Raw genomic sequence first — 21,187 nt, 5'->3', positions numbered from 1 at the left:
AAATCATATATAGGCATATAAATAATAAGAGTGGTGCAAGGCGGGCTGATCAGGGACCTAAAAGGGAATTTAAACATGAAGGCAGGGGCATGGCTGAGGTATTAAATGGACACTTTACATCAGTCTTTACAAAGTTGGTAGATGTTACACAGGACATGGTGATAGTCGTGGAAATTGTGTCGTGCTTAAAGTTCATAAGGCACTGGGACCAAGGATATTGAAGGAACAGAATGGAAATAGCAGGGTACTGGCTATAATCTTCCAATGTACTCCAGAATCAGAGGAGCTGTCAGAGGACTGGAGAATTGCAAACGTTACACTCCTGTCCAGAAAAGGTTGTGAAGATAGCTCCAGCAATTGCAGATCAGTCAGTTCAACATCAGTAGTGGGCAAACATCTAGAAGCACTTATTTGGGATTAGCAGTAACATGGCAAAATGTAGGTTGATTGGGAAGAGCCAGCATGGATTTCTAGAGAGGAAATGGTGTTTAACTAACTTTCTGGAATATTTTGAGGAGGTAACAGAAAGAGTTGATGAGGGTAATGCTGTTGATGTGGGCAGGATTCTCTGAAACGGCGGCTAAGTGTTCTCGCCGGCGAAAACACCGGAGAGTTTCACACCGGGGTCAACGGGCCCCTTGGCCCAGTGATTCACTTACTTGAAGGGGGCCAGCAGGGCGCCGGAGTGCTCTGCGCAGCTCCGGCTGCCGATATGGGGCCCTGCACTTCCCGCCACGGGTCCGCACATGTGCATATGGCAGACCCACACAGCAAGCAGGGCGCAACAATATAGCACCCCCCCCCCCCAGATCGGCCGCACCCGCCGATCGGTGGCCCCCGATCGGAACCCTGAACCCTGGCCGTCCTGGAGGACCCCCCCTCCCCTACCAGGGCAGCCGCCATTCTGTGTGCCCGCCGGGTGGAACCGTGTTGGAACCACGCCAGCGGGAACTCAGCCAGCTGCCGGCGAAGAATCGCCGCAGAGGCTTTTTCAATGCCCCCCCCGGACTGGCACCGACTTAACCGCTCTCGTGTGACTGATGCCGATTCTCCGTTCCGTGGAGAATCGCGTGGAGGCATTGGACCCAATCACAGGTCTGATGCCCCATTCTCTGCCCCCGAGCGCAATTTCGGCGCAGAGATTCGGAGAATCCCGGCAATGAACTTGCGAAAGCCATTCAACAGAGTGCCACACAACAGACTTATGAGAAAGGTTCCAGATTGTAGAATAAAAGGAACAGTTGCAACATGGATACAAAAATGGCTGAATAATAGGAAGCAGAGAGTATGGTCACTGGATATTTGTTGAGCATGAGGAAGTTTTGTAGTGGTCCCCAGAATATTACCCTGCGTCTCTGGATTACTAATCCAGTGACAATACCAGTACGTCACTGCCTCCCTTTGTGATACTGTGCCATAATCATTAAAACTTAAAGAAATAATTTGAATTTTATTACTACAAATATAATAAATGATGCTCATTCATTTCATGCATCAAACCAATTAGCATTCTGGATTGTCACCAAAAATTAGAATAAAGTTTTAAAATGTTATTAATAGGTACCTTGGGGTGATGTAACATCTCGTTTTGCAAAACTACTTCCTCTCTATAGTTGATCTAGTGTTGGTTCATTCAAATTTCTTATTCATTCTTTGAATCCTAGGTTTGAAGTTGAAATTGAACCTACAGGCAATGTGAGAAACTATGCGGCAGCAGTTGCTTATCAATCACAAAGAATTGAAGAGGAAATGGAACACTCCCTTAAATTTACTGTTCAAGCAGAAGGTACGTTGATTTACATTTTATTTGCAGGGTGTCAAGGATCGACAGCATTCCCTTAGCTAACATATTAATCCAGCAGTGTCAAAAGCTCATGGTACTCATTTGAACACTCCCAGCAAAATGTCCATGGATGTGCATCAGAATAGCTGCTGATGGCCTGTTAATTTTCTGAAACTTCTTCCCAATTAGGCACTAATTTGCAGGGAATTGGCTGTAACCTGGCTAAATTGGGCAAGGCTGAGTTTCTGCTGAGATTTGTTTGGACATTTCTCCCAAATATATCTCATGACTCTGAAGGGGCAGGGTCAGGATGGAATTCTGACATTAGTGCCCAACATTTTACCTCCCTTCTACTGAGCATGGGTGTGAGACACCAAACTGGGGGACCCCCCCCCCCCCCCCCCCCCCCGGAGATCTTCCTTAAAATATACTAAAATTAGTGCCTAATTGGTAAGAAGTTTCAGAAAATTAACAAGGCAGCTATTCTCCCACTTCTCACTGGTTGTTTGCCAGTCATAACTGAGCTTAATCCTGGATAAGTCGATGTGGCTCAGGAGTGGAGCTCACTAGCAGACAATTCCTGGCAAATGAGCCAATGGAATAGTTTCGCGCATTTTCACAGTAACCCTCAGTCTGGGTTAAGATATCCAGTGGATAAGGAGAACCTCCAATCTCCACACGCAGAAGGGCAAGAACCTACCCATCACGCAAAGATTCGGGCACCCCATGCCCCACCACACCCAAGCACTGGGTGACCCGAATTCCAATCCCTTCCCACCAGAATTGGGGCACCCAATCCCCTCCTACTTGTACCCCGCACCCTATCACTGGCACCATCCCACCACCTCTCTACAGTCCCCGCACCCTCCCCAACACCACAATGCTGCTCAAAACCCCCTCCATGAAAACCATTGGGCCACTTTCTTGCATACACATATAAAGCGACCCCCCCCCACCTCCAAAAGGAGCTCGTTTAGGCCCTGCTACTGGCCCAGCCAGGCTCCTCACTGCCCGGGATCTATATTCACCCCCCCCCCCACCCCCCCACCCCCCCCCCCCCCCCCCCCCCCCCCCCCCCACCCCCTAGCGTGGTCACCATGACTGTTTTTCACTTTTGAAAACCAGCAGTGATATGTGTTGCGTGATGTTACGCCTCCAATGGTTTGGGGTGGGGGGTAGCAGTTCCAGAATGTTTTTTTGGGTGTAAAGCCATTTAAGAATATTCAGATGTATTAAAATTCCTGGAAATTTTGTTCACACCCAGAAAAAGCACTAACCTGATCCTGCCACCGGTGGCGCAGGGGATCTCAAACCGAGGTCTCGCCAGCGGAAATCCCATCATGACCCTCTCACGAGATTTAACGGCCTTAATAGGATTTGTGCCTGCAAACAGGCCCTCTAAATTCCGTCAGCATTTCTGATCTAACGACTATTGATAATGCCCTTCACTGCCTTGGTGAAGAATGAGAAGCAATACAGATAACTTACTCAGGAGGGTCAAACTGCCTCCTGCTACTTATGGATAAAGATAAAGAAAGTTAACGCTCATTTTTGATGTACAACAAAATATGTAGCGAAGGACTATAAAATGAATTCCACTCGAACGGCAGTTGATAACTTTTGTCACCTGCTCACTGAGGGAACGGATTGTATTTCGGGAATTTTACAACGCTTTGCCTAATAACAACCAATAGCAGTAGTTCAGATGTATTTCATCATGATTTTCTGCACAATTAAATGAAAGAACATATAATGGAATGAAGTGTCATGGTAATGATAATTTATTTCTAACCAAACAGGCAGCGAAAATGCAGAGGCTACAGTTGAAATGAAGTACAACGTCAATAAGCAAACATTTACAGGAGATGTCCAGGTTCCAAAATTTGACGTCGAGTTGGGCATGAAGCTAGGAGTTGAAGATAAATCTGCACCACAAAACACCGCATATGTTGTTAAATTGGATATCACAAACAGAAATGTGCCTGAGGTGACACTCACAGGCCGTGCAAGGTGCGTATCAAATGTTGGCCGGAATTCTCTGTTTGGGAGACCAAGGGCGAGATTCAGCAGAAATAAATCTAAATGCAATAAGCTAAGCTTTATTATTGTCACAAGTAGGCTTACATTAACACTGCAATGAAGTTACTGTGAAAAGCCCCTAGTTGCCACACACCGGCCGGCGCTGGTTTGGGTCACAGAGGAAAAATTTAGAACGTCCAATTCAGCTAACAAGCACATCCTGCGGGAGAGAACCGGAGCACCCAGAGGAAATCCATGAAGACAAGGGGAGAACATGTAGGCTCTGCACAGACAGTGACCCAAATGGGAATCGAACCGGGTTCCTGGCGCTGTGAAGCAACAGTTCTAACCACTGTGCTAGCGTGCCACCCTAAATGTGTGCTTTTGGGCACATTTGGTGGGGTGTTTTTCGCCGGCTGCAGCACCGAGATTCACTCTGCTATTCACTGGCACTTGGTCAGTTTTTTAGGCCTTGGGGAGTTTCTCCCCATCGGGGCTGCACTTGGGCTCTTTTCCTGCATGGGTGAGCTGAGCTTGCCAGTAGGACCTGCTTCTCACAGATTGTTGTGCCACTTTGAATCTCTACCCCCCCCCCCCCCCCCCCACACACTTTCAGGTCCCTCCTTCACCCCCTCCAACCTATTATTGGCCCCTAAAACTCCTCCCCCCCCCCGCCACGCACCTCTCATGAGTCAGACCCTTGGCAGTGCCATGTGTCGAGGTACTACCCTGCCCTGTTCCTGCCCATGCAGGGTCTCTAATGATCTGCAAGATGCTTGAGGTGCCATCATGACGATTGTAGAAACCAGAGCAAAACGGCACCTGGTTAGGTCTTGCAGGTGCGGTTGTTGACTCCCGGGCACCGGGTGAAAGCAACGCCCAGGAATTTAAATGACCCTAACTGTTCATTTAAATATTATTATCTGGATCAGGTGCAGCGAAGGCGTGATCCAGATCATGTCAAGCATAGCGAGTCGCCCAGGGTGGAGCACAATGTGGAACGCTTGTGGGATTTACCCATTGTGCTTGGCTCCTAGTCGGGCACAACGCAGTAGTTGAATCACGCCCTACGTGTTCCCACTAGGAGTGAATAGCGTTAAGATTCATTCTTCGTTGGGGCACTATTTGGTAAGCCAGTCAGGACATGCAAATGGACCAGCACTTTGCCGGCGCAAATTGAGAGCAATTCCCAGCCCAGCAGGCGTTGTAACTCCTGGGTCCAGAACTAATGCCAAAGAGCCTGACAGCTGGAGCTGTTTTTAAGCGTTCCACTTACACTCACTGCAGCCACGAACATGGCTCACAGATGACAAGGTTGGGAGTGCAAGGCAGACCCACAACTTCATGCCAGTGAGCAGAGGAGGGACACTCTCTTCCCCAGAGAGGGCTCAGACTCAAGCCCGACCTCCTGAACAGTGCATGGGAGGTGGTGGCAGGGGCAACTAGCACTGCCAGCCTCACCAGGAGGAGACAGCTGGTGATCCAGAGGAGTGCGAAGTCACCGGCAACGCCATGAGAGAGGCAGAGAACCAGAGAGGCTTCTGGTTCGGGTGAGCTCTGCTGATCCACTGCCTCCTCTGCAGTGGGACAGCGCTTCTGAGGACTGCCAACATCTGGTGGGCCCCTGTTTGAACTTGGCCGCACTCATCTCATTGATGAAACAGTTGGGGTATGAGGGTTTCCAGAGGGACGGCTTGGGTGGGCTCCCAGATGACCAGAGGCTCTCTGAGCATTCAGAGGACACAGGGAGCGCTCAGCTGTGTAAGCAGTCAGGAGCTTGTGAGTAGCACCAGAAGGGTGCATTTAAAACACAGAATGCAGCAAGACAGTCTGACCTAGGCCACCCTGATCCAGAGGGGACACCTTGGGCTGGAATCTCCGGTGGCCGACGCCAAAATCGGGTTTGGTGAACTGCCGGAGAATCCAAGTTTGCGCCGAAATCAGGGTGGTGGGGGGGGGGGGGGGCTGGGGGGGCTGATTTTGCGACACTCCGACCCCGTCAAAGCGTATTGACAGCCTCAGGATATTGCCTGCGGCCCGCCCCCAATGCACAATGCTTGACCGGCTGAGTTGCCAACGCCGTGGGTCTCATGGTCTCACCCATCGGGAACGCGGCGTGGCGGCTGCGGACCCAATCCAGCGCTGCCACAGTCGGGGAAGGGCTGATCCGCAGGGAGGGGAAGATATTATTCAAAACTGGGGGCACTGTGGGGGGGTAGTCCAGGGCGCGTGAGCCAGCTGAAGGAGGTGACTATTTTGCGGGCCGGGTCCACGAGCGGCCGCCACCATGCAACTTGCACAGCCACGGACCTGATAATTCTCCGGGGCGTATCGGCAGCTAGAGCCGGGTGCTCCACGCTGCCGTCCTGCTAGCCACCAGAAAAATGGGGAATAGGTGGCCATTTTGCGCCAGATTTTCTTGCGTAAAATGCCACCATTCCCACGCCGGCATGGGGACATAGCCCCAAAATTGGAGAATCCAGCCCCCTGAGTCCATGGACCTGGCAACAAGTTGTTCCATGCTATGCCCCCAACCCTAGTAGCTACCGCCAGCAAGCTCAACAGCCTTTAAGGCTTTTTCAGAGATTTTATCGCATCCAGCTCCCCCTCTGCAGCCATGATACCCAGGCCCCACCTTGTAAATTCTTGAACTAATTCGCGCCTGCGACACTTATGCCTAAGAGGGCAGAGCATCACAGAGGCATGGACCATGAAGCACCCAAGCTGTTAATGAAATTAAAATTCATGAAAGTAACAGTTTTACATGGATCTGAGGGCCAATATTGCCACCAGCTAGGGACCGGAGCATGATGCCAGATTCGGCGGCGGGATATTTTTTTCTATTTTATGTGATTCTCCGCCCGATTGCAATTCTCAGTTCTTGTGTTGTGAAGTGGAGAATCCATCTATTTCTTTGTTATTTAAAAATTACTGAACTAATGCCAGTGTTACTAATGCCAAAAGACCAAACAATTGTGATCAAACTAAATCTAAAAGCCTCTGAGAACTCAAATAGCAGTCTTAGTTAGAATTGTGAAAAAAAAGTAGCTTTTAAAAATATATGAAGGTTGAAAACATCGAAGGCAATGGCGTTCTTCTTTGATGAGAGAAATTTGATGGTAATTTGTGGTTAAATTTTAGAAATTAAAAAAATATATCAAAGAAAACGCAAAATTTTGAAAGTAATAACATTCTTATCAATAACTAATGAGAAAAAGGAAGACGGATACTTCAGACATAGGGTGGGAATTTCCGCCCTTACCCATATTGAGGCAGGTGAGCCATGCAGAACACCATAGACTTCAGCAGACTGGAAGATCCCACCAGCGGTCAATGGCGTGTTGCGTGCGTTGGGGAGAACGCGCCACTGCGGAACTGGAAAATCCAGTCCATCCTGTCCAGCCCAAGTGATTGAAGGCCTCCTCTCGGTTTCAGTTGCAAGATCCTATGTGAACTTACTTGGTAAGGTCTCAGCCAAATACTTAATGGAATTAAGAACAACAACACAAATGTACTGCTTGCAATTTAAAATAACTTGGCCTTAAGATGCCAATTTCACTCATAAAAAATTACAAGCAAACATATGTTCAGAGAAACTATCAGTGTGCAGTAATGGAGCCATCTGAGGCTCATTCTCAAGCATGTTTTTGGCCAGATCTTCATCTTTTATTCAGTCCTTGCTATATTAGGCAGGCAAGTTCTTGCACTGGTGCTTCACAGCGCCAGGGTCCTGGGTTCGATTCCCGCTTGGGTTGCTGTCTGTGCGGAGTCTGCACGTTCTTCCCATGTCTGCGTGGGTTTCCTCCGGGTGCTCTGGTTTCCTCCCACAAGTCCCGAAAGACATGCTGTTAGGTGAGTTGGACATTCTGGGTGGGATTCTCTCAGCCCATGCCAGGTCGGAGAAATGTCGGGCTGGGCGCAATTCGCGCGACAACGCCCGGGCGCCGGTCCGCCGATTTGCCGGTCACCGGTGCCGGAGTGGCCCCCCCAGCAATTCTCCACCCTGGATGGGCCGAGTGGCCGCCCAAAAAAGCCTGAGTCCCGCCGGCCCGCCGATTTGCCGGTCACCGGTGCCGGAGCGGCCCCCCCCAGCAATTCTCCACCCTGGATGGGCCGAGTCCCGCCGGCGCCATTCATATCTGGTCTGCTGACGCCGTTTATATCTGGCCTTACCCAGCGGGACCTCGGCATTCATCCGGTCTGGGGCGGCCTGGTGGGGGGGGTGTGGGGGCTCCACCGTGGCCTGGCCCGCGATCGGGTCCTACCGATCGGCGGGCCAGCCTCTCCTGGTGGGGGCCTCTTTTGCTCCGCGCCAGCCCCTGTAACCCTACACCATGCTGCGTTGGGGCCGGTGCAGAGAAGGACGCAACCGCGCATGCACGCATTTACGCCAGTCGCAGTGCACATGCGCAGACCCGTGGCGTTCATTTGACGCTGGTATCGGCAGCTGGAGCAGTGTGGGTCACTCCAGTGCTGTGCTGGCCTCCTGTAGGGTAGAGGTTCACTACACATAGCAGTCCGATGACGCCGTCATTAAACTCTCCAGTTTTTTTGGACGGTGTCAACACTCTGCCTTCAGATGGGAGAATCCCACCTTCTGAATTCTCCCTCTGTGTACCCGAACAGGCGCCGATGTATGGGGACTGGGGGATTTTCACAGTAACTTCATTGCAGTGTTAATGTAAGCCTTCTTGTGACAATAACGATTATTATTATTATGCTAGCATTCAGTTCTAAAGCTAAAAATGATCAATTTACAATACTGCCATCTGATACTTTGATGAATATAAAAAAATATATTGCAATATACAAATCTTTAAAAATGTTGAATTTACAATGCGGGGATAAATAACACTGGTCTTTTGGCTCCAGTGACAGCACCCGTGCCTTGTGAGTGAGGTGCTTCAGATTCAATCCTACTGCAGGAACCAATGTTCCACAAAACTACTCAGACAAAGCTTCAGGCAGCCATGGTGATGAGCACCAATCCCCTGAGTAACAGGGGAAGGTTAGTGGTGAGAAGAGGGAGAGGCGGTGGCTTGGTGGTATTGTCACTGGACTAGTAATCCAGAGACCCAGACTAATGCTCTGAAGTCCTGGGTTCGAATCCCATCATGGCAGATGGTGAAATTTGATTTCAATAAAAAATCTGGAATTAAAAGTCAAACGATGACTTTTGTATTTACAATTGATGATTGTAATAAAAACCCATTGAGTTCACTAATTTCCTTTGGTGAAGGAAGTCTGCTATCCTTACCCGGTCTGGCCTACATGTGATTCCAGACCCACACAGCAATGCAGTTGACTCTTAACTGCCCCCACTGAAATGGCCTAGTAAGCCACTCAGTTTAAGGGCAACCAGGGATGTACAACAAATTTTGTCCAAAAGCAAGTACCGTCCTTTCCCCACTGGCCCAAATAAAACCTCCTACCAAATCCAGAAAATAGGGTTGATATGATCAACCATCATTGAGGTAACCCCATGTAACATAGGGAGCAATGCAGATATAATGGCAATGAAAATACCAATTCAACCTGTGATATTTTCCTTTTAAAGGTACGACAATGAACAGAAAGATCTCTTGCTGCAGGGTATCTTCTCCATTCCTCAACTAGATATAAATACAAATGTTGGAACTCAGATTCGGCATTCGTCTGATGAATCATTTACAGAATTCAATATAGAAGCTTCTATTCCATACCTTAAGGCTTCATACCAAACTAATTACAAATACGGTACGCTAGTAATAATGTTTATTTTGTACCTACTATTTTATAAAAGGCTTTCTGAAGTTGAAGCAGGTAGTGAGGGGCGGAGTGGGGGGGGGGGGGGGCAATTTACATGCCTCCCGCAGCAAGTTTCTCAGCGGAGGGAGGCAGCCTGCCAATGGCCAGCGCCGGAATCGTCTGATCCCACCACTGACAATTGGATTTCCCATTGAATCCACTCCCTGCTGCCAGGAAACCTGTGGCGAGGGTTGGCCGCAGTAGTTCCCGTTGGCGAGAACAGCCGGAAAATCCCGCTGAGTGACTTTATTGTGTTTCTTTTTTTACTTGGCTCATGGGAATGTTCTTAGCCTACCCATAATATAGTTAGGAACCATCAGCACAAATCTCCAACCTAACACTATCAATCCCAACATATTTTCCCTCAAAATGTTGGCAGCTATAACATTTCATGTAGCCTTTTCCCTATGTTTTAATAAACTGGGATCCTGGATAATGGGAAAAATTCTAATTACAGCATTAATTAAAATAGTAGAATTCCAATCTTTTAATAAATGTATATTTTAATAGTATTTAGGATTATATAGTCAACAGGTAAATATACCTGTTACTGTATTTTGATGTAGAATATGTAGAGTACCATAATCCTAACCAATGGCCAAAATGGCATCTGTGTCACACTAACCCAGTGTAACAGAAATTGAGCTATGCCTACAATTCCTCATACTGTAAGGTCCTGGCTTCAACTGTTAAATTGTGGAGACCAGATAGGGGAAGGGGGAAAAGAAAGCAGGACTGTATGTAGTATTCGTATTCTGTGATTCTGTGTTGTATGACTAATTATTCAAATTGAATAGTCTCATTTGTTCTTCCAATATTAATGGGCTGGATTCTTCCTCCCCGCCCGGTGCAAGATTGTCACGGGTGGGCCGGGGAACATGTGAAGGTCACCGGGCAGGCGCAGCTGGAGAATCCCGCCCGATACCTTCCATACTTTTTCTGAAGCGAGAATGGGGCAAAATAATATACTCAAGAAAAAAATCTATAACCGTGGCCATCAGTTTGTGCCTGAGAAAAGCAATTGAAAATCAGAGGTGATGGTGGGCGAGTGAGTGTGGTCACTTTTCCCAGTCCATTAAAGGCCAAGGCCCACCTGAGGCAATTTTCAGGTCTGTAATAGGCAAACAGTCTGTCTGTCTGAAACAAGCGATGACTCTTGAAATATACTACTTGCCTCTCTGATGGCAGTTGTCGAGTTCAACTTGCAACAAGTAAAAAATGTGGGACATGTGCCATGCACACTCTGCTCAATTGAGCAGCCTAATCTGCAGTCCTTAAAATGATCATGCAAGGACAATCAAAGATGATCCAGGAAACGTGGTTTTTTTTTGGTGTGCACAGGGAAAAAAACTCTGAAAAAGCTCCTTGCTCCACTGGCCCCTTAGTCAACTTCACTCAGGATCACTCACCCACTTGCCTCAGCCTGATCTGTTGCTTATGTCAATCTGAGAACTGGCTAATTACCCACTCTCTTGGAATTGTTTTGATGAAGCAAGATTCCTGCTTGGTGCCTGCAGCTTGCTGGCTGTATGTTAATGGAGTTTGGGCTTCAAAATGGCTCAAAGCACATGCCAGCACAAATTGATTGGATAATTTATTGACTTTGCCCCCATTTAAAAGCGTCCCACAAGACTGCTCATGGACCTTGAGTACCTTTGAATACTAATGAGTTAGGCCTAGATTTTCATCCCTAGATCGATTTTCTATGTCATAGAGTCACTACAGTGCAGAATGAATCTGCACTGACCTTTTGGAAAGGATATCCTGCCTAGGCCCATGCACCAATCTTATCCCCTTAACCCACCAAATGTTTTGGACACTAAGGGGAAATTTTACATTGCCAGTGCACCTAACCTGCACATTTTTGGACTGTGGGAGAAAACCGGGGCACCCAGAGGAAACCCACGCAGACATGGAGAGAAAAAGCAAACCCCACACAGACAGTCACCCAAGGCCAGAATTGAACCCAGGACCCTGGCGCTGTGAAGCAGCAGTTCTCACCACTGTGCCACCATGCCACCCGTCAGGTGATTTCAGTTGGATTTTTGATCAGGGTTTGTGGGCTAAAAGAGGAGCCAGGGTGGACGTTTCCAATTCGATGCAGGTTGCTGGTTAAAGAGGCAGTCTGGATGCAAGGCCTGCATCTGTGTCTCAGCTCTGTATTTAAATAAATAAATAAATATATGCATACATAATTAAATAAAACACATTCCTCCAGCTCTCGCCCACAATTCTTCAGCCCTACAAATTCCCTATGCCCCATCCAAGTTAACTTATGTCAACTCATGCCAACCCATGTCCCTCACCCACCATCCTTTGTATTTAACTCCTCCATGCAAACTCATTGAGTATCCTTGGAAAATTCCTTGACGGCTTTGATACTTCCTGAGTAGCTTTTTAGGTTTGACATTTCCTGGATAATTTTAACATTTCTTGGGTAGCTTTGATGGTTTGACTCTTTCTGGGTAGCTTTGACAGCTGTATATCTCCCTAACATGCCCATGATAATTGGATAACTCCTTAACAGCCAGACAGATCCTTGACAACTGGACAGCTCTTTGACAATTTCTTCACAGCTGGATAGCTTCTTGACAGCTTAAGAGTCCCCTGACAGCTGGACACTTCGATAACAGTCCCTTCACAGCTGGACAGTTCCATGCCAACTCAACATTTCCTTGACAGCTGGACAGTTCATGGAAAACTAACAGTCCCTAAACAGCTGGACAGCTCTTTGACAGCTTGACAATTCTAATGAATTTGCGCATAAAAATGCATAAATTTGCTTTAATTTTAACCATCACAAAGGATGCCATGCCTCTCCCAAAGGGTGCTTTAACTCTCCTAAAGGATGTCTTGCCTCTCCAAAGGTTATCCAGGCTGCCTAAATACATCCACCAAGTTCAGACTTCCTCTGATCTTTTCTATGCTGCATACTCTGGATTCACATTCTGGTTCTACCAAAATTGCACTCTAGTGGAGGCAACTGGTGATTTAATTAGTCAGCTGCCTCCGCTTATAACACATACATAATGCAAGGTTGTGGGCGAGCTATTCGTCATGATCAGGCTGTAGTATACAGTGATATTAAAATGATCACATTAAACAAATTTATAGAGCAGTTTAAAAATCATCAAATGACCTGTGATCTTGACTTTGTGAATTTATTCCACTCTATTACACTTTTAGATAACAAGAAGATTCAAGTTGCATGGGACTCAGCAGTAACATCTGATCTTAAACCAATTAATGAGAAAATCAGAAACATGGAAATGCCTGATATGTCTCAATACCAAACGAATGTGAATAATTATTTTGACAAATTATTCGATCAACAACTTCCAGAAACTGATATGAATCTAAAGCACATTTTGGACAAATCAATGGAGGTAAGACAGTGAATTTTAATATGGGGAATATGTGATATTCTGCTTAGTAGTACTCAAAATTGTGATATTTTGGAAAATGATCTACAAATACAGTCCACTAACAGGGAAATTATGTAAATGCTGGAAATCTGGCATAAAAACAAGAAGTTCCAAAAATAGCGGGGGTCTGGATTTTTATCTTTAAGGTGGATAGTGTATGTCAGCAAAAATCCCTGGCTCAACCTGCCCACCTCGAGAGAAAGTAACCACAAAGGCAGTATGGGCTGGAATTGGGCCAGCTACCAACCCTTGAAGACCTCTGGAGGCTGCTGAGTACAGAGGCAGGCCCTTAAACGTGTCAACAGCACAAATAGAACCTCTTGAAAGTCCTTGAACCAAAACATTTTGAAATTGACTCAGAGAGCCTGAGCTGTAAATTTGTGTTTTCTCTGGGGTGCAGATGGTGGAAGCGGAGGTGTATTGTCACTGGACTGGTGAAGCAGAGACCCAAGGTAATATCCTGGGACCCTGTTTCATATCCTGCCACCGCAGATGGTGGAAGCTGAATCCAATAAATATCTGGAATTAAAAGTGTAACGAAGCCCATGAAGCCATTATTGATTGTTATTAAAAAAGAAACAGCTGGTTCACTAATGTCCTTTTGAAAATTAAATCTGCAACCCTCAATTGGTCTAGCCTACATGTGACTTCAGATCCACAGCAAGTGGTTGACTTTTAAATGCCCTCTAAAATAGCCCAGCAAGCCACTCAGTGTATCTAAAACCACAGCAAATTCTACAAGGAAAGAAATGGGATGGACCACCAATCATCGACCTAGGCACTGGAAACGACAATAGCAACCCAGCCCTGTTGACCCTGCTAAGTCTTCCTTACTAACATCTGGGGGTTTGTGCCAAAATTGAGAGAGCTGTCTCACAGACTAGTCAAGCAACAGTCTGACATAGTTATACTCACAGAATCATACCTAACAGATAACGCCCTAGACACCACTATCACAATCCCTGGGTCTGTCCAGTCCCACTGGCAGCACAGAACCAGAGGTGGCGGCGGAACAGTGGTATACAGTCAGGAGGGAGTTGCCCTGGGAGTCTTCAACATCGACTCTGGACGTCATGAAATTTCATGGCTTCAGGTCACACATGGGCAAGGAAACCTCCTGCTAATTACTATGTACCGTCCAAAATCAGCTAATGAGTCAGTGCTGCTCCATTTTGAACCACCACTGGGAGGAGTTTCTGAGGGTAACAAGGGCACAGAATGTACTCAGAAAGGGGGACTTCAATATCCATCATCTTCCAAGAGTGGCTTGGAAGCACCACTACTGACTGAGCCCTGAAGGATATAGCTGCTCGACTGGGTCTGCAGCAGGTTGTGAGGGAATCAATTAGAGGGAAAAACACATTTGACCTCATCCTCACCAATTTGCCTGCTGCAGATGCATCTGTCCATGACTGTATCAGTAGGAGTGACCACCACATTTGTGGTGGATGAAACCCTATCTTGACATTGAGGATACCCTCCATCGTGTTGTGTGGCAATTCAGCCTCATCCATGAGGCGCTGTGTGCCATTAGCTATTGCAGAATTATATTCCACCCCCAAAATCTGTAACTTCATGACCCAGCATATCCTCCATTTCACCATTACCACCAAACCAGGGATCAACCCTAGTTCAATGAAGAGAGCAATGCCAGGAGCAGCACCAAGTATACTGAAAAATGAGATGTTAACCTGGTGAAGCTACAGGACTACTTTCATGCCAAACAGCATGAGCAGCAAATGATAGAGCTAACCAATGGATCAGATCCAAGCTCTGCAGTCCTGCCACATCCAGCCGTGAATGGTAGTGGACAATTAAACAACTCACGAGAGGAGGAGGCTGCACAAATATTCTCATCCTCAATGATGGAGGATCCCAGCACATCAGTAGAAGCACATCCAACAAGGATGATGCCAAAGCATTCATAATAATCTTCAGCCAGAAGTGCCAAGTAGATGATCCATCTCAGTCTCTTCCAGAGGTCCGCATCATCACAGATGTCAGTCTTCAGCCAATACAATGCACTCCACATGATATCAAGAAATAGCTGAAGGCACTGGATACTGGAAAGGCTATGTGTCCTGACAATATTCCGGCAATATACTGAAGACATGCTCCAGACCTTGTTGCGCCCCAAGCCAAGCTGTTCCAGTATAGCTGCAACATTGGCATCTACCCAGCACTGTGGAAAATTGCCCCGACATGTCCTGTACACAAAAAGCAGGACAAAACCAACCCAGCCAATTCTTGACCTATCAGTCTACTCTCAATCATCAGTAAAACGATGGAAGGGGTCATCAACAGTGCCAACAAGCTGTACTTACTTAGCAATAACCTGCTCACTGGCACTCGGTATGGGCTCTGCTAGGGTCACTCAACTCCTTTCCTCATTACATCCTTGGTTGAAACATGGACAAAAGAGCTGAATGCCAGAGGTGAAGTGTGAGTGACTGCCCTTGACGTCAAGGCAGCATTTGATCGAGCACGGCATCAAGGAGCCCTAGCTAAACTGGAGTCAATTGGAATCGGGACAAACCCACCACTGACTGGAGACATACCCGGCACAAAGGAAGATAGTTGTGCTAGTTGAAGGTTAATCGTCACAGCTCCAGGGCATCACTGCAGGAGTTCCTCAGGATGGTGTACTAAGCTCAATCATCTGCATCTGCTTCATCAGTGACCTTCCTTCCATCATAAGGTCAGATGTGGCAGTGTTTGCAGGTGACTGCACAAGGTTCAGAATCATTGACAAGTCCTCATACTGAAGCTATTCATGTCCAAATGCAGAAAGACCTGGAAAATATCCAGGCTTGTACTGACAAGTGGCAAGTTACATTCACGTCACACAAGTGGCAGGCAATGACCATCTCCAATAAGTGAGAATCAAACCATCGGCACTCGACATTCAATGGCATTACCATTACTGAATCTTCCACTATCAACATCCTGGGCTTACCATTGACCAGAAACTGAACTGGGCTCGTCATATAAATACTGTGGCTACAAGAGCAAATCAGAGGCTAGGAACCCTATGGCGACTAACTCACCTCCTGACTCCCCAAAGCCTATCCATAACCTGCAAGGCACAAGTCAGGAGTGTGATGGAATACTCTCCACTTGCCTAGATGAGTGCAGCTCCAACAACACTAAGAAATTCAACACCATCCAAGATAAAGCAGCCCATTTGATTGGCACCCCTTCCACAGATATTCACTCCCCCCAGCACTGATACTCAGTGACAGCAGTGTGTACCATCTACAGGATGCACTGCAGGAACTCACCAAGGGTCCTTAGGTAGCACCTTCCAAACCCTCGACCACTCCCTCCTTGGGCAACAAATACCTGGGAACCCCACCACCTGGAAGTTCCTCTCCAAATCACTCTCCATCCTGTTCCTCTCCAAGTCACTCTCCATCCAGACTTGGATATATCACATTCCTTCACTACAGCTGGGTGCAAATCCTGGAACTCTCTCTCCAAAAAGCACTTCATTGATTACATTGGTTCAAGAAGGCAGCTCACCACCACTTTTTCAAGGGGAATTAGCGATGGGCAATAAATACTGGCCTTGCCAGCGAAGCTCACATCCTGTAAAAATTAATAAAAACAAAAGTTGTTTCAGCAAGCTGAATGAATGCTTGGTCTCTCAGCCAGGCATACATAATGAGGCCTGGCTGAGAGCACTTTCAGAAATCAGACAGCTTCGGGATAATGTCAGGAATTCTGTAATCACCATTTTTTAAAGTTTCCTGAGTCTTCCCGCCTCAATGAAAATCCAAGCCAGCATGTAAACTAAATCCCTTAAAGTGGAAAGGTAAGTTTTGACAAGAGTTTCGGGGGGAAATGTGAGGAAGAATATTTGTAAACCTTAAGTGGTAATGACCTGGAAGCTCCTGCCTGTGAGGGTGGTGGAATCAGATTAGATCAGTTATTAAAAGAGGCATTTAAGATAAGTAAATTTGCATGACTACAGGGATAGAACAGGGGAATAAGACTAATTGGAATGTTCTAAGGGAGCAGTTTATTTGATGGGCCGAATGGCCCTCTTCTGTGATTTGTGACTCGATGAACAGGCAGCACAAAGTGTGCATGTCTCAGCAAGACCAAGTGTGAAGTAGTCAGACCTGTACCAATATTTCTCCTTTTTATAGGGCATAATTAAAAAAATACTGTTTTTGTTTTTGTCAGGCTGGCAATAGCTGGTTACAACAGGCTGCTTTAAATAATCCACATTTTGACACCTTTCAAAGAAATCTGAAGGCTCTGGGGACAGTGGATTTTGAGAAAATAAAATCATATTTTAATCCTCCAGAAAACATATTTCTGAAGAGGTAAGTCATTTTGTTTCTTGTTTCAAGGGCAAGTAGTTGCTTTTACAACTTGTCAAGGCAATTAATATCAATGTTGGATAAAGTACTTTCCCCAGCACAGTCGTGTCTGCAGACACCAACAGCAGGATTTTATGGCCTTGTCACAGCGGACAAAGATCCATTAGTTTCGGTGAGAGAGGAAGATCCCGCAGGTGGAAGAGGCCATAGACTTCCGCCCTAATTTTAAAAATAACATGGTCAGAGAAAGGGTTGCTATATGCCACACTTCCTATGTCCACCAGGTGATCAGGGATTAGCCTGTTCACTTGCCATTACTAGGATTATTACCCCTCCACTTTATAGTATGCTTGACCAAGGAGATAGATGAGGAAACTCTGCCTCCAGGAGATTAAAAATTGATAAGGAGGAAGTGTTCAATAGTCTGTCGGTACTTAAAATTGGCAAGGCTCCGAAACCGAATGAGATGCATCCTTGGAATGTCAAAAAAGTAAGAATCAAAATTACTGTAGCACTTTACAAAATCTTCCAGTCTTCTCTAGACCTGTGAGAAAAGTTAAAGCCCATGGAATAAAAGGGTCAGTGTCAGCATGAATACAAAATTAGCTGAATAATAGGAAACAGAGAGTAATGTTTGGTGTATATTTTTCGGGCTGGAGGAGGATTTGTAGTGGTGATCCCCAGGGGTTAGTATTGGGAGCCTTAATTAAATATTATTGACCTGGCAAAGGGTCAGTTAGCTCACTTGGCTCGATGGCTGGTTCATGATGGGGTGTGGTACCAACAGTGCGGGTTCAATTCCCATACCAGCTAAGGTTATTCATGAAGGCTCTGCCTGAGATGTGGTGACTCTTCAGGTCAAATCACCAGCAGTCAGCTCTCTCTCAAAAATGGAGATCAGCCGATTGTCCTCAGGGACTATGCAGGATTTCATTAATGATCCGGATCTTGGTGTACTGGAGACATTTTCATAGCTTGTGGATGATACAAAACTTGGAAGTAATGCAAACTGTGAAGAAGACAGTGTAGATCTTCAAAAGGTTACAGACAAATTGATAGAGTAGACAGATAGGTGGCAGATGAAGTTCAATGTGGGGAATTGTGGGTGATACATTTTGGTAGGAAGAATGTTTATACCTTAGTAACAAGTACACCGCTTTGGATACTGTTGTGGGGGACAACTTACCAGGGGTAAGCCATGGGGTACAGGTCTCTGGCACAGAGTCTGTCCCTGTTGCTCAGAAGGGAAGGGGGAGAAAAGTAGAACATTAGTCATTGGAGACTCCATAGTTAGGGGGATAGATAGGAGATTCTGTGGGAACAAGAGAGACTCGCGGTTGGTGTGTTGCCTCCCAGGTGCCAGGGTCCATGATGTCTTGGATCATGTTTTCGGGATCCTTAAGGGGGAGGGGGAGCAACCCCAAGTTGTGGTCCACATAGGTACCAACGACATAGGTAGGAAAAGGGATAGGGATGTAAGGCAGGAATTCAGGGAGCTAGGGTGGAAACTTAGATCCAGGACAAACAGAGTTATTATCTCTGGGTTGTTACCCGTGCCACGTGCTAGTGAGTTGAGGAATAGGGAGAGAGAGCAGTTGAACATGTGGCTACATGGATAGTGCAGGAGGGAGGGTTTCAGATTCCTGGATAATTGGGGCTCATTCTGGGGTAGGTGGGACCTCTACAAACTGGATGATCTACACCTGGACTAGAGGGGTACCAATATCCTGGTGGGAAAATTTGCTAATGCTCTTCGGGAGGGTTTAAACTAGTTCAGCAGGGGATTGGGAACCTGAATTGTAGCTCCAGTATACAGGAAGTTGAGAGTAGAGAGGTCATGAGTAAGGTTTCAAAGTTGCTGGAGTGTACCGGCAGGCAGGAAGGTGGTTTAAAGTATGTCTTCAATGCCAGGAACATCCAGAATAAGGTGGGTGAACTTGCGGCATGGGTTGGTACCTGGGACTTCGATGTTGTGGCCATTTCGGAGACATGGATAGAGCAGCGACAGGAATGGTTGTTGCAGGTGCCGGGGTTTAGATATTTCAATAAGCTCAGGGAAAGTGCTAAAAGAGGGGGACTACTGCGTGTCCTTGATAAGTATGTACCTGTCAGGCAGGGAGGAAGTGGTCGAGCGAAGGAACCGTGGTTTACTAAAGCAGTTGAAACACTTGTCAAGAGGAAGAAGGAGGCTTATGTAAAGATGAGACGTGAAGGTTCAGTTAGGGCACTCGAGAGTTACAAGTTAGCTGGGAAGGACCTGAAGAGAGAGCGAAGCAGAGCGAGGAGGGGACATGAGAAGTCTTTGGCAGGTAGGATCAAGGATAACCCTAAAGCTTTCTATAGATATGTTAGGAGTAAACGAATGACTAGGGTGAGAGTAGGGCCAGTCAAGGACAGTAGTGGGAAGTTGTGCCTGGAGTCCGAGGAGATAGGGGAGGTGCTAAATGAGTATTTTTCATCAGTATTCACGCAGGAAAAAGACAATGTTGTCGAGGAGAATACTGAGATTCGGGCTACTAGACTAGAAGGGCTTGAGGTTCATAAGGAGGAGGTGTTAGCAATTCTGGAAAGTGTGAAAATAGATAAGTCCCCTGGGCTGGATGGAATTTATCCAAGGATTCTCTGGGAAGCGAGGGAGGAGATTGATGAGCCTTTGGCTTTGATCTTTAAGTCATCTTTGTATCCCTTGTCTACAGGATTAGTGGCAGAAGACTGGAAGATAGCAAATGTTGTCCCCTTGTTCAAGAAGGGGAGTAGAGACAACCCCGGTAACTATAGACCAGTGAGCCTTACTTCTGTTGTGGGCAAAGTCTTGGAAAGGTTTATAAGAGATAGGATGTATAATCATCTGGAAAGGAATAATTTGATTAGAGATAGTCAACACGGTTTTGTGAAGGGTAGGTCGTGCCTCACAAACCTTATTGAGTTCTTTGAGAAGGTGACCAAACAGGTGGATGAGGGTAAAGCAGTTGATGTGGTGTATATGGATTTCAGAAAAGCATTTGATAAGGTTCCCCATGGTAGGCTATTGCAGAAAGTACGGAGGCATGGAATTCAGGGTGATTTAGCAGTTTGGATCAGAAATTGGCTAGCTGGAAGAAGTCAAAGGGTGGTGGTTGATGGGAAATGTTCAGACTGGAGTCCAGTTACTAGTGGTGTACCATAAGGATCTGTTTTGGGGCCACTGCTGTTTGTCATTTTTATAAATGACCTGGAGGAGGGCTTAGAAGCATGGCTGAGTAAATTTGCAGATGATACTAAAGTCGGTGGAGTTGTGGACAGTGCGGAAGGATGTTACAAGTTACAGAGGGACATAGATAAGCTGCAGCGCTGGGCTGACATGTGGCAAATGGAGTTCAATGCAGAAAAGTGTGAGGTGATTCATTTTGGAAGGAATAACAGGAAGACAGAGTACTGGGCTAATGGTAAGATTCTTGGTAGTGTGGATGAGCAGAGAGATCTCGGTGTCCATGTGCATAGATCCCTGAAAGTTGCCACCCAGGTTGAGAGGGTTGTTAAGAAGGCGTAGGTGTGTTAACTTTTATTGGTAGAGGGATTGAGTTTCGGAGCCAACAGGTTGCAGCTGTCTGCACCATGGTGTTGCAGCTGTACAAAACTCTGGTGCGGCCACATTCTAGTCGTCGCATTGTAGGAAGGATGTGGAAGCATTGGAAAGGGTGCAGAGGAGATTTACCAGAATGTTGCCTGGTATGGAGGGAAGATCTTATGAGGGAAGGCTGAGGGACTTGAGGCTGTTTTCGTTAGAGAGAAGACGGTTAAGAGGTGACTTAATTGAGGCTTGCAAAATGATCAGAGGATTAGATAGGGTGGACAGTGAGAGCCTT

The 21,187-nt window shown here is 46.6% G+C and overlaps 1 protein-coding gene across 3 annotated transcripts in view; it reads left to right on the top strand.

Annotated features, from left to right (window-relative positions):
- apoba (apolipoprotein Ba) overlaps window positions 1–21,187 on the top strand; it is an 81,639-nt gene that overhangs the window by 33,964 nt on the left and 26,488 nt on the right. For all 3 annotated transcript variants that reach the window (XM_038800179.1, XM_038800180.1, XM_038800181.1), the window contains 5 exons: window positions 1,665–1,786; window positions 3,583–3,793; window positions 9,360–9,538; window positions 12,776–12,975; window positions 17,203–17,345. In XM_038800179.1, the coding sequence (XP_038656107.1) occupies window positions 1,665–1,786; window positions 3,583–3,793; window positions 9,360–9,538; window positions 12,776–12,975; window positions 17,203–17,345 (855 nt within the window). The remainder of the gene's footprint in view (window positions 1–1,664; window positions 1,787–3,582; window positions 3,794–9,359; window positions 9,539–12,775; window positions 12,976–17,202; window positions 17,346–21,187) is intronic.

Source organism: Scyliorhinus canicula, chromosome 6 (assembly GCF_902713615.1).
Source record: "Scyliorhinus canicula chromosome 6, sScyCan1.1, whole genome shotgun sequence".
Classification (NCBI taxonomy): domain Eukaryota; kingdom Metazoa; phylum Chordata; class Chondrichthyes; order Carcharhiniformes; family Scyliorhinidae; genus Scyliorhinus; species Scyliorhinus canicula.
The sequence above is the reverse complement of the archived record's forward strand: the minus strand, read 5'-3'. Positions and strand labels throughout refer to the sequence as shown.